General features: G+C 35.9%; 3 protein-coding genes and 1 pseudogene across 3 annotated transcripts; all 4 read left to right on the top strand.

The window, feature by feature from the left end:
* Positions 1 to 6,017: 6,017 nt before the first annotated feature.
* LOC116105568 (peroxidase 24-like) lies at positions 6,018 to 7,781 on the top strand. The gene is made up of 4 exons (XM_031391977.1): positions 6,018 to 6,326; positions 6,507 to 6,734; positions 6,831 to 6,993; positions 7,068 to 7,781. Exons 1-4 carry the CDS (start codon positions 6,093 to 6,095, stop codon positions 7,475 to 7,477), a joined length of 1,035 nt encoding a protein of 344 aa, XP_031247837.1. The 5' UTR covers positions 6,018 to 6,092; the 3' UTR covers positions 7,478 to 7,781.
* Positions 7,782 to 8,496: 715 nt separating this feature from the next.
* LOC116105550 lies at positions 8,497 to 10,619 on the top strand (annotated as a pseudogene).
* Positions 10,620 to 15,461: 4,842 nt separating this feature from the next.
* Positions 15,462 to 17,094, top strand: LOC116105569 (peroxidase 24-like). Its single transcript, XM_031391978.1, has 4 exons — positions 15,462 to 15,719; positions 15,916 to 16,140; positions 16,223 to 16,388; positions 16,504 to 17,094. Exons 1-4 carry the CDS (start codon positions 15,495 to 15,497, stop codon positions 16,902 to 16,904), a joined length of 1,017 nt encoding a protein of 338 aa, XP_031247838.1. The 5' UTR covers positions 15,462 to 15,494; the 3' UTR covers positions 16,905 to 17,094.
* A 586-nt stretch (positions 17,095 to 17,680) lies between these two features.
* Positions 17,681 to 18,258, top strand: LOC116105551 (heavy metal-associated isoprenylated plant protein 19-like). Its single transcript, XM_031391951.1, has 3 exons — positions 17,681 to 17,713; positions 17,823 to 17,904; positions 17,978 to 18,258. Exons 1-3 carry the CDS (start codon positions 17,681 to 17,683, stop codon positions 18,256 to 18,258), a joined length of 396 nt encoding a protein of 131 aa, XP_031247811.1.
* Positions 18,259 to 19,329: the final 1,071 nt, after the last annotated feature.

The raw sequence follows: 19,329 nt of genomic DNA on the forward strand, positions 1-19,329 counted from the left end.
GATTATTTCAATGGAGAAACGCGACGATTGAATTTCTCGAAGCGTGGAGGTTACTCTTTCTCACTGATTGACGACACATGGTCGCGATCAACGGCGAGAGACGCATTCCGCCTAAACGTCGCTTGGCTTTGGGAAGACCAATCGTTGTTTTCCTCCACTATAAAACCCCAGGCTCACCTTTAGTAATGTCACAACACTCATACTTTCAGAAAAAGCAAAAAGCTCTTGTGAGACCAGATTTTCAATCCTTCAAGTTGGTGCACGCTTTCCGCTAACAGTAAGAAGTTCGACCCCCATAACAAAAAAGGTAAGGAAGATCTTTCCATTGCTTTCCATTTTCTGTTTAGTGGACAACTTAACCAGGCGATAATGGTGGGTGTTTATGGCTAGACTTCTATAAGGAATAGGTTTTCAGGGTATGAACCATTGGGGGTGGTCCCCAAGGGTTTTTTGGGATTTTTTGGAAGCTACATTAGGGTTTTGTTCTTCCACGTTGTCATACAAAATTCTGTATGAAGACTGAGTAATCTGTATGAGTCCCCCTTTTTCAGACCGTAGAAGAGATGGACTCTACAGCGACCAGAACAAATGAGGGGATGAGCTCGCAGGTGCAAGACACCCCAATGGGTCCTGCCCAAGAGATTCTGTCAATGGTTACCTGAGATGAAGTACAAAGGCAATAGACCAATACGCACTTAGCGTAGACATCTACCGGTACAGGTCACGTATAGCTTGGAATCCGCCAAAGGGAATGGATGCGATCTCTGAAGCTATATTCAAATGCGGAGAACTAATTCCCTTCCATCCCTTTATTAGGTCAATCCTCGATCACTTCGGGGTCGCACCTTTACAGCTAACACCTAACGCATATATGATAGTTATGGCTATGTATATCGCGTGCGTACAGCCTTGGCCAACCGACTGCGCTAGAGCTCGCTTGCTTGTACTATTTAAAAAAGAGCAAGGACAAAGATTCTTATTACTCCTCAAAGCAATCCACGATTGAGGGAGGCATTTTTAATTACCCCAGTAATGTCGGGACATACAAGACCAAGTTTTTCTTTTTCCATTACGATGGCATCTGCCATTTTAGGGAGTCGAGTAGGTCTTCCCTTTTTGTGCTCAGCAAATAACATCTTTTAAAATATAGTTAAGGTTTTAATTTGAAAAAACAAGTTCATTCTTAGATACAAAATACAAAAGAAACTCACAAGATTCATGTCTTTTCCCCTCAAATTAGAATAAAAAACCTCAAAAAAAAAAAAAAAAAAATTTGATTCAACCCTAAAATAAACTAAATTGAAAGGAGCAATACACATACCTAAAACTGATAAAACAGAAAATAAAACTAATTATGACACCTTTAGTAGTAAAAACTTCAACAATTTCCGTCTTGAAAAGTTTTAAAATTGAATAGCATGAGGAAGAGAAAGAGAGAATGAAAGAGTAAAGAATTTTGGGAATAAAATCATAAAAAGCAAGTGGAGTCGGAAGAAGAGTGGAGAGAGTTTTAAACTTTTAATATGATGTGGGCTTGGAATATATATATTAATAGAGTAACACTAGCTTTACAAAGAGGCATACAAAAAGTCATACAAAGAGATAATCACTGCCCTTAAAAGAAGGGAAAAAGAGAGAGAGAAAAAGGCAATCATGAATTTTAAGGGTAGGGATTGTCTCTTTGTATGCCTCTTTGTAAGGCTAGTGTTATTCATATTAATAACAAGTTTTTTGTGGGCCTAGATATATGTATAATAATTCTAATTTTTTTTAAATCCAAGGGTGAACTTGAGTATATATATTAGAGTAATGTTACAGTTACCGAAAGGAGCGCACCGAATTCATGCACCGAATGACGTGATGCAATCCTGACCATCGATTAATATTAACTCATAATTAATCGACGGTCAAGATTGTACCACGTCATTCGGTGCATGAATTCGGTGCGCTCCTTTTGATAACTATATTATTTTCCTATATATTAATAGCAATTTTTGTAGATCTATATATTAATATATATTTTTTTAAACTTGAGGGTAGGCCCTCAAAGGGGCTGGATCCGCCCCTGAGGCACAACATATATAAGTTTATGTTGACTGGACATCTAAAGATAAATATTAATTATAATGAAAGGATGAAGGCAATCGATTTATAATTAAGAAAAAGAAGGTATAATTTGATTGCACCCACATATTATCCTCTTAACAAATTCGTATTATTTGGCAAATTATTCATGAATATTCAATGAATTACTTCAATAATTGGCTGACTTAAACTTTTAATTTAGTTCTTCTTCTTCAACATTAATGAAACATGTAGAGAACTGGCTTTTGAAAGATAACTTTTCAGTAAGTTTCTCTACAAGATTCCTGGTGGACTGTTGGTTTTGGAATGGCTATATAATGTGGTCTCCACTGGCTTGAATTTCATTCAAATTCTAAAAAAAACAACACCTGAGTGTTATGCTATATCATAATTTTGAGTTGTTACGAGCTAGCTAGAGATCGATCATCATGAAATCAAGCTTCATTGCCTTGTTTAAATTCACCATTTACAATGGCTGAGATAAACCCTGGAAGCATAAATTTTATTTTTAAAAAAATTGGGAATTGCAAATTTAGGGAAAGAGAAATTTTATTTTTAAGAACATTGGGATAAAATTTAACTTTAAAAATATTAGTAATTGTAAATTTAGGGAAGTAAAAATTTAATTTTTAAAAATTTTGGGGAATGTACGTGGCAGTTGGATGACCTAACAGATGAGGTAGCCACTGCCATGTCAACTACCACATAAGGGAGTAAGAAGGGGGAGTAAGGCTAGCATTATTTTATTATTATATGCTCAGAAAATTAAGCTTATTGATTAATTGTTCTATTCATAAATAGCACTTTGATTTCATGATTTGTGAAATAAGTTGTTGGAGGTGTTGACTATTTCAACATTAGGGCCAAGCAAACACATTCGGGGGTCCATGAAGAGCCGCGGAAGGATTTCTTTAAGTTATTAATTCTTTATTGAGTTTGGGCTTATGATTTAGGAATCGAAATCCTTATAATACTATGTTTTAATCTTTTAAACCTAGTATATAAACATATCTTTTTCTTGTAATGAGTGATAGCAAACAATAAGGTAAATTACATTCATTGTAAACGAGAGCGGTGAAGCAGGATTACAATAATATTGACTCAGCTAAATATAGCCTGTTAATTGGGTGAACTAGGATAAAATCATGCATATTTCTTCTTTCTCTTTATTATTTGTGTTTGTTTGTTTACTGTTATTTTGGTTTTCATATCTTTCAATTCGTTCATAAGTATCCAAGGTATGAATGGTAGCCAACCAATTAATGGGTTAATGTCATTTCCTAAAAAAAGGATTCGCTTAATGGGTTAATGTTATTTCCTTACTTGATTTCATGATTTGTCCTGAGCCTCTACACTCTTGCCAGGCGTCTATGCCCGTTTTCTCTTTTTTGTTTGATTTGAGCCTACGAGCTCCGTTAGGACGCCTATGCCCATCTCTCTCCTTTGTTAGGAGCCTGCGTTTTCCCTTTTGGGCATTTGTCCACATCCTTTTGTCCAAAAAAATGGGTACATTTGTTTTGGTCTTCTTTAGACCTCTTATGAGGATATGCCCCTACTTTCTATATAACTTCTCTTCTTTTATGAAATTTGTATTTTTCAAAAAAAAAAAAAAAAAAAAATTGCTTAAATTAAACTTAAAAAGACAAAATGGTGCTAAACTCCTGCAAATTTTTGTGCATAATTAGCCAACTTTGCACTAAGGTAATTTCGATCTCAAAAAATGCAAAGATAATCCAGGTATTTTTCCTTAATGATATCAATGTTATAACTATTTATTATACATCTACATGTCTACATAAAAATATTTAATTAGCAAGCTTCTGACCAGCAAACGTCGACTCAACTAAACGTGACTCTGATATCATGATAGAACTTGAGATGAGTATGAATGTAGTTGCTTGCTTTATCTCCTCACTCGCTTGTCAAGCACTCAGCTCAACTGAATTTGATTTTGATACCAGAATAGAACTTGAGGTAGCCTGACTCCTCACCCAACAAGGTCTTATTGGGTGAGGAGTCAGACCTACCTCAAATTTTATCATGATACAACTTGAGGTGGGTCTAACTCCTCACCCAATAATGTCTTATTGAATGGGAGGATTACCTCCTTTTATAAATCACTAGGCTTGAGCGTGTCTAGTCGGTGTGGGACTCTAACAGTTTTCATTATATAAAAAAAAAATGCTGATCCAATTATTTTCATGTGCATTTCAAGATTTCAATAATGTCTTATTGAATGGGAGGATTACCTCCTTTTATAAATCACTAGGCTTGAGCGTGTCTAGTCGGTGTGGGACCCTAACAGTTTTCATTATATAAAAAAAAAAAAAAAAAATGCTGATCCAATTATTTTCATGTGCATTTCAAGATTTCCGGGAATCATCCTATTCCTATATACGCTTAAAAAAATGATCATTTTCTTTGTTTGATTGTTTTCTAAGTTTGTATGCGTGTGTGCGTCATGAATGGAGATTTAATTTATTCCATCTCCATATATTAAATAAATGATTAATTGCTCCCTAATTAGAAGCATCAATATTCAATGATATATTACTAAAAGATACGTTGCGTCAAATATTTTCTCAATATATGCTTTATCTTAGGAAAATATTTAACATTGACAATATACAAAAACAAATTAAAATATATGAGGTTTTGTATTGTATATCTACATAAAATCCAACGTCTCCTTTCATACAATGTATTGAAATCAAAAAACATAATAATATGCAAAGATAATAAGATTTTGAAAAATCTCTACAAGTATAATGCAAAATGAAGAATGTAAACCTCAAAGGGTTGGCCTAGGATCAAGAAGGCTTACTCCATTATTTGAGTTTCTGGGTTTAAACCTTAGAGTTACCTACCATAATAATATTGTGGTTTATCTAGTCCCTTGGGTTTATAAAGTGTTCAGCAAATTGCGATGATTAGTTGAGGTGCACATAAGCTGGTTCGAGCACCCCGGTTACAAAAAAAATAATAATAATAAATAAAAATGAATAATGTAGATTATCTAATTAACTGACTATACGTTAAAAATATGTACAAGAAGACACTTATCCAAAATTTAAGCTAGATTATGAAAAATCTCTACTACAGAATAATATATCATAGAGTCAACCTTAAAAGTCAAACAAATTGATTAACCTAGGGCTATGTTTAACCCATTACCGAAAAATCAAGGTTCCAACCCTATTACACACAGGTAACTTAATCTTTTTTTTCCTGGAACACCTATCAGACAACTGTACATGGCCCTAGCCGCTTGCTTGATTATCAAGTGACTGCCTGGCATATTCCTCTCTTTCTTGATCCCTAACCGGATTTTAGAAAAAAAAAAATTATTTCTAAGTCGGTGTTATATATTTATGGATTACTATATTCCCTATATTAATAAATCGGGTAAATGATAATGTAAGTTAAGAATAATGATAAGCCCATAATATTGGAGTTGTAATGATATTTAAAAAAATGCGTAGCTTGTTATTGAAATAATTTGGGAGTCCAAAAAAATTGAATTTGTGCCTTCAATTTCATGATTCATCACCAATCCTACGGCTATAAACATCGTTAAGCCGATAAAATTATAATAAAAATGAGAAGGTCATCACTGCTGTTTACCACTATTGCAAGTGTCCTGAATATATCTATTCATGGAGGAGTAATGAGGATCTATAGCTAAGCCATTAAACTAATCGCCTAATCGGAGATAAAGTCAGTTCATCTGAGAGAAAGATTTTGGGATGAATAAACAATCGAGTATTTGATTTGACCAAACCCACATGCTAGGGATGAGGAGAACTTGTCCTCATTTTTTTATTCTTCAATTTAAGTAATTGAAGTTTTTGTCTCACATCAACTGTTGATTTACTTGCCTATAAAGAGCATGCTCTTGCCCGTTAGTTTGTGCACCTTTTTCGCTTCTTATTCAATTCTATTCTATTACGTACAAGCAGGTGCTAGATTTATCGCTCATTTCTTTCGTCTTCCCTAGAAGAGCTGAAATGTCGATGTCTAGAAATAGCATATTCGTTTTCTTGGTTTCTCTTCTCGTGTTTGGAGTTGCTGAGGTTTGTAATGCAAAGCAGCCGCACCCAAAGTTGAAGATGAACTTTTACGTGACAAAATGTCCAGAAGCTGAGGTGCTTGTGAGGAACATCACATGGAGCAAACTTAAAACTAACCCCGCTTTGGGTGCTAAACTTCTTAGGATGCATTTCCACGATTGTTTTGTCAGGGTATGTGTATGTGTCCATATTGCCTCAATGATCCAATTACTGCAGGCAATAAACATTATAATATATTTAGAACTACATGACGTTCTAAATATATATTATCTAATTTATGAATTATGCATGATTTTATGTATATATAACTGACACTTTGTATGTCGTTGTGAATTTGAATTTGCATGGCAGGGTTGCGATGCTTCTGTATTGCTGGATGCAGTGGACAATACCCAGGCTGAAAAGGATGCAAGACCTAATCTAACACTGCAAGGTTTTGTTGAAATTGATGAAATTAAATCCAAAGTAGAGAAGCTCTGCCCTGGAGTTGTCTCATGTGCTGATATTCTCTCCTTGGCTGCTCGTGATTCCGTTTCCTTCTTGCCATTTCTTGATCATGATTCTGATTCCATCCCGCCGGTATGCCCTGGCCTTAACTATATATTAATTTGAACCAAAAACAATGGAAATTAAAATCTAAGTAACATAATATTTTAATGGTTTAATTAATTGCAGTTTAAGCCTATGTGGCCTGTGCTTACTGGAAGAAGAGATGGCAATACTTCCCTTGCTTCTGAAACAAACGGAAACGTCCCTTCGCCATTCTCAAACTTTTCGACCCTCATGAACGTATTTGACAGTAAAGGTCTTGACGTTAACGATCTTGTGGCACTATCAGGTACAAAAATTTCGTATGTTCTTACTAGTTACATAAATGCAATTATTCTGAACTTAACTAACGTCCTTGTGCAGGTGGCCATTCAATTGGTGTTGCTCGCTGTGGAACATTCTCTGCTAGACTTTACAACTTCAACGGCACCGGTGAAGCTGATCCTTCCCTTAATGCAGCTTACGTTGAAATCCTAAAAGCTCAATGTCCCAATCCAGCCAATCCTGCCACAACTGTGGAAATGGATCCGCAAAGTTCCGTATCATTTGATAGCAATTACTTCAAAATCCTTCTCCAGAAGAAGGGTCTATTCCAATCCGATGCTGCACTGCTCACAAATTTAAGGGCAGCAATCAGAGTAGCAACGTTACAGAACTCAAAACTGTTCTACATCAAGTTTGCTGAATCGATGGTAAAAATGGGAAACATCGGAGTGCTGACAGGAGCTGTTGGAGAAATCAGGAAGCAATGTCGCGTAGTGAATAGTAAATGAAAAAAGAAGCTAGCCAGCTGATTGCAATTCCCTTGGATACTTATATCCCGGGAAAAGTGATGATCTTATCTCAAAATAAAAATATTATCAATAAATTAGACACTGAAGAGCAAATTAACTCTCCTCTCTTTATGGTCTTGTACACGCGAAATCTGTCCAATGAAAAATTGTCCATCCATTTGTCAATTGTTCATAGGGCTTCCAACTAGGGGTGAAATCGAGTCAATCGAGCTGAGTATCTAGGTACTCGAACTCGACTCGATTGCTAGAGTATCAAGTTCGAGTTCGAGTTCAAGCTTGGTTGACCTGATAAATCGAGTTCAAACTCAAACTCGATACCTAAATGTAGAATTCAAATTCGAGTTCGATTAATCGAGTTTTAATTGAGCTTTTATACCCATTTTGCCTTTAATTAAATACCATTCTTGATATAATTGCACTCAAATGTCTACCAAATAATAATAACCCAGAACTCCTATATTTTAGAATTTAGCTAAAACACCCCAGCCACAAAAAGTTTAAAAGTTAACAAAATATTCCCAGCCACTAAAGACCATTGCCGGCAGCCAACCTCCATCGTCAGCCACCAGCAATAATCGCCATATTGACACACAACCGGCAGGATCTGGCCGACCGTGTGCTGATCTCGCTGTTTTCAACCAGAATGAAAGCCAAAAACCACTAGATCGCCGTGGATCTGGCCAGAAACAACCAGAATAGATTAGCCAATTGTGGCCTTTTTCGACCAGATCCATGACAATCTGGCTGTTTTTGGCCTTCGATCTAGCCGAAAATAGCCCATATCAGTGTGCTTTCGATCTGGCTGAAAACAGCCAAAACGGCGCACGGCTAGCCTAATCTCACTGGTTGCTTCGTTTTGGTGACTGACACCGGTGGCCGGCAGTGGTCTTGGATGGCTGAGGGTATTTTAGCTAAATTCTCAAATATAAGGGGTTAAAGGAATTTATTTAAATAATAATAATAATAATAATATTATTATTATTATTATTATTATAAAAATGAAGGGTAAATCAGTAAAAACTTCTATCAATAATATTTTATTCTTTCCAACTAAACATATTAATTATTTATACTCACTACTCTAATCAAACATATTGGTATAACATTCTCCTGTAATCTTCAAGATAATTTATCTCGAAAGTAATCATATCTTTTCAATAATAAAACATTCTCCGAACCAAACGCACTCTAAAAATAAAAGAATATATATTCTCTTAATTACCCAAGAAGGTGCTTATTTGGTTTTTGTTGGGTGTTGTTTTTATGCTGATAGAGGGTTAGTTTCCCTGGCTTATGTTTGTGCATTCTATCTGGACGAATTGCCCAAAGGTCTGCTTTAATAATTGGTTAGTGCAGATTCTGTGTTTTTTCTGATCTGGCGTTGGGCTTCTGTCCTCTTTTGGTTGGGTGCTAGGCCTATTGCCTCTGCTGGTGTGGTGGCTCTTTTTATCAGTTCAGTCGGCTGCCTGTTTGGACTTTTCGGTGCTGCTGCTTTGCTCTGCTTGCTGGCTGGTCTGGTTTTATTGCTGGCGAGATTGCCTTTTTCTCAGCTGAAGATTTCTTTTTTGCATAGTTTTTTCTTGGTTGCTTTAAGTTTGCATAGATTTTTCATTCAGGTTTTGGATGCCTCCAACATGAGTCCTTTACTCCTTTTTTCTCTGGTCTTTATGCTTGTGCATTTTTGGTGGATAGGAATTTTGCAGTTGTGGAGCTGGGTTTCTTTTGCTTGGGGTTGCACTCTTACGCTGGATTATTGCGTTTGTGGTGCTGGGTTTTGGGCTCTTTTTGGTGGCTGTTTTTTTGTACAGCTTGTACAGTTGATCTGTTTTTCAGAAGCCCTGCAATTTTTGTGTTGCTGGTCTTTTTGTAATAGACTTCTTTGATCAGTTAGGTAGCTAGTATGGATTGTAAATCCATGCCTTTCCTCTTGTTTTGTCTTGCTTGGTTGCTTGGGCCTGTCTAAGGACCTTGATTGTGTAGGGGTCTTCTTTTTAAGGACTCATTTTTCATTCTTTATATATTACTTTTTAACCAGAAAACAAAAAAAAAAAAATTGAAATGGTAAAAACGCTCTTTTCGCCTCTCACACCCTCGTCTTAATAAGTGCATAAGAGACAAAAGAAAAAAAAAATGTTATAACTATAATTACTTCTTTTGTTTCATATACACATATCAAGAGAAGATCACCAAAAAAAAAAAAAAAAAACTCTTGCTAACCTTCTTTTAAAACCCCTCGTAAACACATCTAGATAATAACCTTCTTCTAAAACCCACCATAAACAAATCTAGATAATGTATTGTGGTCGTTACCTAGGTTACACATGCCTTGGCCGCTTGCTTGATTATCAAGGGAGAGCTACAGATATTGACGGTCTATTTAACTACGGCTTAGGGCTTAAGCTAAGCAAATAATGTTTTAATTATTTGCAGTTTGAGCCCATGTGGGAAGTGCTCACTGGAAGAAAAGATGGCAATATTTTCCTTGTATCTGAAGCCAATGGAAACCTCCCTTCACCATTCTCAAACTACACCACACTTCAGAAACTATTTGCCGGTAAAGGTCTTAGCGATGACGATCTTGTGGCTCTATCAGGTATAATTATTTAATTCACAAACTTAATGTCATATGCTTTTATTTGAGTTCCATGAATAACACAATGCAAGAACGTACAAAGATTCAAGAGTTTTGTGAACTGAAATAATGGCAGGTGGCCATACCATTGGCGTTGCTCGTTGTGGAACATTCTCAAATGGGCTTTACAACTTCACCGGTAACAGCGATACCGATCCTTCCCTAGATGAAGCTTAAGCTAAAACCCTAAAAGATCAATGCCCACCCATTCCAACTAATCCTGCCACAACTGTAGAACTTGATCCTAAAAGTTCCTTCTCATTTGATGGCAATTACTTCAATATTCTGCTCCAGGACAAGGGCCTCTTGCAATCTGATGCTACACTGCTCACTGATAAAAACACAGAAAAGAAAGTGAAAAAGTTTCAGAAGTCAAAAGGTTTCTTCAAGGCTTTTGCTGATTCTATTAAGAAGTTGGGAAGCGTTGGAGCTGGAAATGCTGGAGAATTCAGGAAAAAATGTCGCCTAGTGAATCCTCAATTAAAATAAGAAGCTATAACATATCCCACATCAATCGGTCACTTTGGACTGACTTTTTTGTTTATGTTTATGAATGTTCTATATGCATGAGAAATGATAAATTGTAAATGTTACGTATAGCTACAGCAAATATATTGTTTGTTCTGTGCTATGTACTCTTGTTGGGCGCCTGTTCCCATTTTCTCTTCTCTGTTTGCTTTGAGCTTGTGAGCTCCGTTATGATGCCTCTGCTCTTCTCCTTCCTTGGTTTGGGGTCTGCGTGCTTCTTTTTGGGCGTTTTTTCCCATTCTTTTGTCCAAAAAGATGATTTCGTCTCTTTTTCGTCTTCTTTAAATCTCTTTTGAGCGTATGCCCCTAGTTTCTATGTAGTTTCTCTTCTTTTATTAAATTTATTTTTTCCAAAAAAAAAAAATATGTGTTAATGTACGCATCACAACCACCTTCAGTATTATGATATCTTGAAACAATGAATAGTAATTTCTCTTAACATCCTAATCAATTAATTGGTCACTTAAAAGCAAAACTCTCCGCTCTTTACGGTCTTTTACATGTGATATTTATCCTCCAATGAAAAATTGTCCATCCGTTTGTTAATTGTTCACAGAGCAATCTCCCTCCACCTCCCCTCAGGTTTTACGAAAAACCCTAGTCCCCCACTTAATTTGAAAAATCCAAAGACCTCCCCATACTAGTTGTAATATTATGACTTTTTTTTATTAATTAATGTTAGCATTTCGAACTAATTATCATATTTCCATCAGCTGATAAATGAGAAATTGATTAAAATTATTATATGTACATATCAAGGAGGTGACAACCAATCCTCTAACAGAATAAAAGATTAGTGAAATCAAGCACAAATTAAACAAGCGCCTCAAAGATGCAATAACGGGGAGGATTGATCCACATAAAGTGTTTGAAAGCTTTAATCACTTTACCAAGTTGATTAAACTAATGTAGAATGGATTAATCTTGTTCATTTTGTTCTTAATGGTTGCTCATTAATCATCAACACGAACAAAAACATTCATGGCATAATGTAAAGCATGCAAAGCAAATTTACATGGTTCAGTAACCTATCTACATCCATGGGACTAAGTCTAGACGAAGCTAATCCACTATGATAAACACTTATAGTTCAATTACAAAGTCCAAGTTAAGCATCAATTGAAAAACACTCTCTGTTATATCAACACTTCAAACTTCACCTTTTAGTTTAACTTCAAACTACCACATCTAGCTTCAATTCATGAGACCACCTAGTCAGCCTTGAGCTCCTCTCAAGGTTCAACACCGAAGATGCACTTCAGCTCCAAAAGCTTGAAACTCCGTCAAGCATCAACAAGAAACAACATTTCAGCCATGAATAAAACAAAGTATAACAAAGGTATTTGTAAACCTACCAAGCGTATGAAACCTGATTCAAAACAAAAGAAACCTCAAAGAATATGTTAGGATAGTGTTTCTGCTTTATATGAGGAAATAGAACCACCAAGAAGAATGAGAATTAAGAGTTTAAGAGAAGAGATCTTTATTGATTATTACTTGCCAAACCCTAATTGTTTTAGGCTTTATATAGCTTTACACATTATTCTAATACTAAAAGGACTCTAATTGCCTAATTCAAATCTAATTGCTTAATTCAAGAGATATTCTAATTAGATAATAGCACAGTTATAAAAGGATTTAACCTAATTATTTTAATTAAATCCTAATTCTAAAATAATCCTAACATTGTCTTCCCCTCTGGCTCAACCTTATCCTCAAGGTTGCAAGGTGCGACACCATCAATAACAGCTACCGTGGTTCATCCTTGCGCTCATCATCATCCTCCTCCATTAGCAAGAGAAAGAAATTGGCCTTGCAGCAATGCCCAGGTTGAAAGTGCTCATTGCAATTATAGCACAAACCTTTGTCGCGTCTTTCTTACATTTGTGCCGTCGTGAGTCGCTTAACAGGCAAGGAACCCAATTGGTGTGGTGTCGACAAAAGGGTCTGCTATGTTGAAGGAACATTAGGAGCTGATTTATTAGGATCCCAAGATATGGGCCAACGGATTGCAAGTATAGGTGTAGATCCTATAGCTAGTCCTCTTGCAAATGTGCAAGACTCATGGTGTGGTTGAGGGTGTGAGGCTGAAAAGTTTGCATCTCCTTTTGGATTTCCGATTTGAGCCCTGATATGAAGCAACTTAGAAGGAACTTAGCTGGAAGGCCAAAAACTTGATTAAAGAGTTCCTCAAATTCTATTTAATAAGCTACTACAGAACCTGCTTGAGTCAGTTTGGCCAACTGCCCCTAGTAATTAAAAAAATTCGAAGGCCCAAACGAACATCTAAACCCTACAGGAAAGAACTCCAGGAACGGATCTGTCAATTGGAATGCATCCAGCGACACCATGAGAGAGCAGACCCATCCATGTGGAAGGAAAATATTGTTAACCGTTGCTCGGTAGGGATATTATGATAATCAAAGAATTACTCAACTTTAAACATCTAGCCATGTGGATCTGTGTCATCAAAGAGGGGCACCTCCAATCAGAAAGGCTTAAAAGGTGGTGCAGACCTAGAAGAACACGAACTCGAGCCGAGCAAGAGAGTGCCATCACCACTCGCATCACTGTCCCCCATGGTCTCCTTCTGTTGTCGTCCTTATTCTAGCTTGGTGACAATGGCAGTCTGTTTTAGTACAATAGCCTTCAAAAGACCCTTGAAGGAATCAAGTTTTCCCTCTTGAACATTCAATTTGGCCCCATGTTGAGAGACAAGTTCATCCAGAGCCTTTAGGCAAGAAGGGTCAACCATGAAAAGAGAACGAAAGCACCAATTGTTAGGATAGTGTTTTTGCTTTATATGAGGAAACAGAATCTCCAAGAAGAATAAGAATTAAAAGTATAAGGGAAGAGAACTTTATTGATTATTGATTGCCAAACCCTAATTGGTTTAGGCTTCATATAGCCTTACACACTATTCTAATTGACTCAAATTGCTTAATTCGATAGATATTCTAATTAGATAATAGCATAATTATGAAAGGATTTAACCTCATTATTTTAATTCTATCCTAATTCTAAAATAATCCTAACAAAATATGCAGAGAACTTTCAAAGGTATATTTAGGCTTGAAATAAAATACATTGGAGAAGACAAATATAAAGAAACTTCCACACCAATGCAAGGGATAGCCAACCAAAAAGCACTTTTTGTGTTTAGCCATTTTGAGAAAGTTTTCACCAAACTTTCTAGGAACCAGTATAAATTAAGCAAAACAAATTTTCTGGTACACCTAATGAGCTAATTATAAGTGTACAAGGATCACTTACACATATCTCAGATAAGGATAAAATTCTAACATCAAATAGAGACGTAACATGTTTAAAGGAAATCTGGTCAGGAGGGTGTCATCACACGAACACTTAGTGTCATGACACCTACAAAAATATAAAATGATTGTGCATTAACAAAGTGATATTATGATATCAAAAATCAATATCACTACACTGAATTCATAATTTGACAAAAATACTTACAATGTTGAAGAAATTTTACAAAACAAATAGGGAAGAGAGTGAAGATTGAAGGTTGAAGATTTATATAATAAGGAAAAACAGTTGTTAAAAGTTGTGATTGATGAACGAAATGCCAAACTGGTTCGTGATTTATCGTTGTTTAATTGTTGTACAAATTAATTAAAGGTTGAAGGTTAATTGCATTGCTCGACTTGTAGTTGATTAACACTTGTAGTCAATATACTGAGTGCTTCATTAATTTAGGTCCTTTCTATTAATACTGATATTTGACCTAGCACAAGCATCTAATCTTCCTGTTTTACATGAAAGATTATGAGATATATTTAGTAAGAGTTCTCAAAACCACAATAACTTTTGGCATATGTATATGTATATAATGCAAAATGAAGAGTTTACATAACAGAACAGCTAGCAAGAGATATAATTTAGAAATACTACTGAAAATATGCAATAGAGTTCAGTGGCCTCCATCGATGCCTGAAAATTAAACATTGCATATTTGCATCAGCCACGACCAGTCCAACATCACCCTACATGGCACGTGGGATTAATATAGAATTAGAGAGCTAACAAAGTATGACTTTTTTTCTTTTTTCTTTTTTTTTAATTTCAATGACCTGTCGATGTTAAACCTTATATATATAAGAATCATGGCTCCACGTTCCCAAGTTTGTTACAGTTGGCGCCAGATCATACGAAATACATTAAGTTATTATGAGATACTTGCTTGATTATCAAGAGACAGCTGTTAGACAACATTGCTTTGTTTATATATTGACCCCAAATACATTAAATTTAAATAAATTCTTTTATTTCTTGGTCGGTCTATACATCCCATATTGATAAATCGTGTAAATTGGATATTAGACACAATTTTTCGCTGGTTCTAATTAATGATATATTTTAAAGTATATGCGCTGAATAATATTATTGTAAATTTATTAATTTGGAGTAGATCAAAACGATTCATTCCTTCGGCTATAGCCATCGTGTACTAGATTAATAAAAGAATAGTGAAAATGGAAAGGTCGTCACCCTTCACCTCCTTTTTTAAGTCTCGTGTATATATCTCTTCATCGAATAAGAATGTCTAAGCCATTAAACTAATCAGAGATGAGATCAACCGTTGAGTTTGGAAGGAATAATTAAACAAACAAGTGGGTTTTTAATTTGACCAAACCCAAACAAGCTATGGTTAGACACAACTTGCTGATTTTTTATTCTTTGACTTGATTAATGAAAAAAATTTGGTTTTCCATTGAGTGTTGATGTGCTTGCATATAAAAGGCACACTCTTGTTCTTCAAATTGTGTGCCTTTTGCCTTCTTGTTGATTTCTATTCTACAACCAGCAGAAATGACGTCTAGAAATAGCAGATTCATTTTAATGGTTTCTCTTCTTGTGTTTAGTGTGGTTCGGGTTTGTAATGCAGAAGGGCCGGCGTTGGTTCAGAACCAATACGAGACAAGTTGTCCAAAAGCTGAGGAGCTTGTGAGGAACATCACATGGAGACAACTTAAAGCTAGACCTGTTTTGGCTGCTAAACTGCTTAGACTGCATTTCCATGATTGTTTTATTAGGGTATGTATGTCATCCCTATCGCCTCATGGAACCAATTAATTGCATGCAGCTAAACTTATAATGTCATGATTCGATAATGTGTAATTTAGATTTACCAAATCTAACAGTATTTAAGTTTGATCTTGACAGAATTTACAGTATTTAAGTTTGATCTTAACACTTTATTGTTTTGAACTTGATATGGAATGCATGGCAGGGTTGCGATGGTTCTATATTGCTGGATGCGGTGGACAATGTCACCAAGGCTGAAAAGGATGCACTAGCTCATACAACCCTGCAAGGTTATGATGAAATTGATGAAATCAAAACTGAAATAGAGAAGCTCTGTCCTGCAGTTGTTTCCTGTGCTGATATTCTCGCCTTGGCTGCTCGTGATTCTGTTTCCTTCTTGCCTTATCTTGATTATGATTCCATCCCGCCGGTATGCCCTGGCCTTAGCTATATATTATTTGAACTATATAAGAAGCATAAGGTAAAATATGTGTACTATGGTTTAATTGCAGTTTAAGCCTTTGTGGCCTGTGCTTACTGGAAGAAAAGATGGCAATATTTCCCTTGCATCTGAAGTCACTGGAGACAATATCCCTTCATCATTCTCAAACTTCACCACACTTCATAATTTATTTGCCAGTAAAGGTCTTGACGATGACGATCTTGTCGCTCTATCAGGTATAATTATTTTATTTAATTACAGACTTTCATATGTTTAATGCAAGTACGTACAATTGTACAAAGATTCAAGAGTTGTGAAAACTGAAATCATGTAACGCCCTTGAGCTGGCAGGTGCCCATACCATTGGTGTTGCTCGTTGCGCAACGTTCTCAAATAGGCTTTACAACTTTACCGAAAACAGTGATGTCGATCCTTCCCTAAATGCAACTTACGCTGAATTCCTAAAAGTTCAGTGCCCACCGAATAATCGTGCCACAACTGTTGAATTTGACCCTAATAGTTCCTCCACATTTGATAGCAATTACTTCAATATCCTGCTCCAAAACAAGGGCCTATTGCAATCTGATGCTGCACTGCTTACGGATAAAAATGCAGAAAAGAAAGTGGAGAAGCTTCAGAAGTCAAAAGATTTCTTCAAGGCTTTTGCTGATTCTATGAAGAAGATGGGAAACATAGGAGCAGGAAATGCTGGAGAAATCAGGAAACAATGTCGCCTGGTGAATCCTCAATGAACATAAGAATCTACCATTTCTCACTTCATCGGTCACCTCGGACGTGCTGACTTTTTATACATGTTTACTAATATTTTGTACGCATGATGAATAATAAATTGTAATATTACGTATAGCTACGTACAGCAAATGTATCGTATGTCGCTACAAGTAATGATTTCTGAAAATAATAAAAGCATGTGTTAATTTTTGTTGTCTTTGTGATTAAATAATTGGTCACTAGGGGGCAAAACTCTCCTCTTCTTGCAATAAATCTAATTTATCACATCCATTAATGTTATACGTACTATGCTCATATAAATAATCTACAGATTAGGGATCTTTTTAATTCATAATAAGGTCTTGAAATTAATATATATATATATATATATATATATATAATATTTAATAATATTGTCGATTCAATAACTCTTTATCCTTTTTCTAGACTAAATTAAAAAGTATTAACAATTACGAAGAGAGAGAGGTTCAATAGAATAATTGAAACTTAATTTGACTTGAGAAATGGTTGATTTGGGTAACTGTGGAAATCGATCAAAGTTTCAATCCGACGCAACTGTTTAATAGGCGGTTTAAAACAATCTCATATCATGTTCCATTCAGACATAACACTGATCTCTTGTTCGTAATTTGTCTTCAACATATAACTGCCTTAACCGCTCTCTTATTGCCTATAAATTCTAAACTGCCCTTTGTGAGGAAAACGACCGATCGCTCGAACTCTTCACTTGCTTCATTCTACTTAAATGTATAGTATCTTCCTTTTAACAGGTCCAATGGGCAAAAAGAAGAAAAATGAAAATCTGGAAGTAAGATTTTTTCAAAGTTAATTAAACACTCATTCTCAAAGTTAATTAAACTCTCATTCACAAGTATGATTATATATCTTTGCTTCTTTACATATATATATATATATAGTTGGTTGTTGCAGAATTTAAGGTATCAATGCATTGTAATGCATGTGAAAGAACAGTCGCTACGGCCATTTCCAAGTTGAAAGGTACGTACATTAATTCAATTTTTTCATGATGTAAACCATAGTATAATACAATTAATTAATATTTTTTTGTAAGGGGTTGAGAAATTTACTACAAATATGAAGAAGCACGAAGTTGTGGTTACGGGGCGGATTGATCCACAAAAAGTGATGAAGAAACTGAAGAAAAAGACAGGGAAGAGAGTGGAGATTGTGGTTAATAATAATAAGAAGAAAGGGTCGCCAAAACCTGGGATTGATGAAGGAAATAATGGCAAGCGACCAGTTGGTGAGATATGGTTGTTTGATTTTTGTAAAGAGAGTGAAGTATTAACGATGTTCAGTGATGAGAATCCAAATGCTTGTTTAATTATGTAAAACTAAAACGTCTCATTTGGTTTTAGGGTTACGTAAACCCACCCTTCTGATTTCTTTTATTTTTTGGGTCTAGTTTTGATAGATTTGTAGTAATTTTTCTTCCGTTGTTTATGAAATATGAATCCAATCAAATTAAATTTTACCATATAGATGATTGTTTGACCATAACTTTTTAGACCAAATTACTTGGCTAATCGATCAGTGGATTTCATGGTATTGATTCCGTTTCAAAACTAACTCTCTACTCAGTTATATTATAAATTTCTTTGTATTTGTCATACTATTGTTGGACCATTTTGATGATCTTTATGTATATGTATCTTATATAACTCTCTGTTAGGTCCAAAAATCATCCTTGACTCAAATAGGAAAACGGGTCCGATAGTGTGGAAGAGACCAAGCCCAAATCCCGATGTAGCCCAGTCCAGATTAGGCCCATTTGATACGAGATACAACCAGCCCAAACCATCTGGACACAAGCCTCCCAATCCCAGCTCACTTCTTGGACCTATGAGCGAGTTCAGAGCCCATGGCCCTCACAGATCACTTTCCTATTCCTGATCAACTTCCTATTTGAGGTTACTTTCATGTTCAGGATCACCTTCCTATTCGAACACTGATAAGACAGCTCACCACCGCCCTAACTCCTCTAGGGTTCGTATCAGAGTCACTCTAGGACTCTTACTCCCACTAGGAATGGGAGACCAGATAGTCACTATATAAACAGAAGTCAACCCTCTCACAACGTACAATTTACTACACCTTCACACCCGGAGTTCCTACTTGAGAACTTCACATCACCGCCGTAGTCACAGTCCCCGACTAGACTTCTAGTAATATCTCTACTCCCTAGCCCTTACTAAATTAGCCGCTTTCAGTCTTACTGACTTGAGCGTTGGAGTACCTACTGCAAACACCACCCCGGTGTTTGCAGTCACTTCACGTTTGTTTCTCTACGTGTGCAGGTGCAGCGGATCGCTAGTAGCCTCAACCTCACGGGATCAGACCCCCTTTCCATATAGGTAGATTTTTATGTCTACAGTTTGGCACCCACCATGGGGCCCTGACAAT

Source organism: Pistacia vera, unplaced genomic scaffold, assembly GCF_008641045.1.
Source record: "Pistacia vera cultivar Batoury unplaced genomic scaffold, PisVer_v2 Contig50, whole genome shotgun sequence".
Lineage (NCBI taxonomy): Eukaryota > Viridiplantae > Streptophyta > Magnoliopsida > Sapindales > Anacardiaceae > Pistacia > Pistacia vera.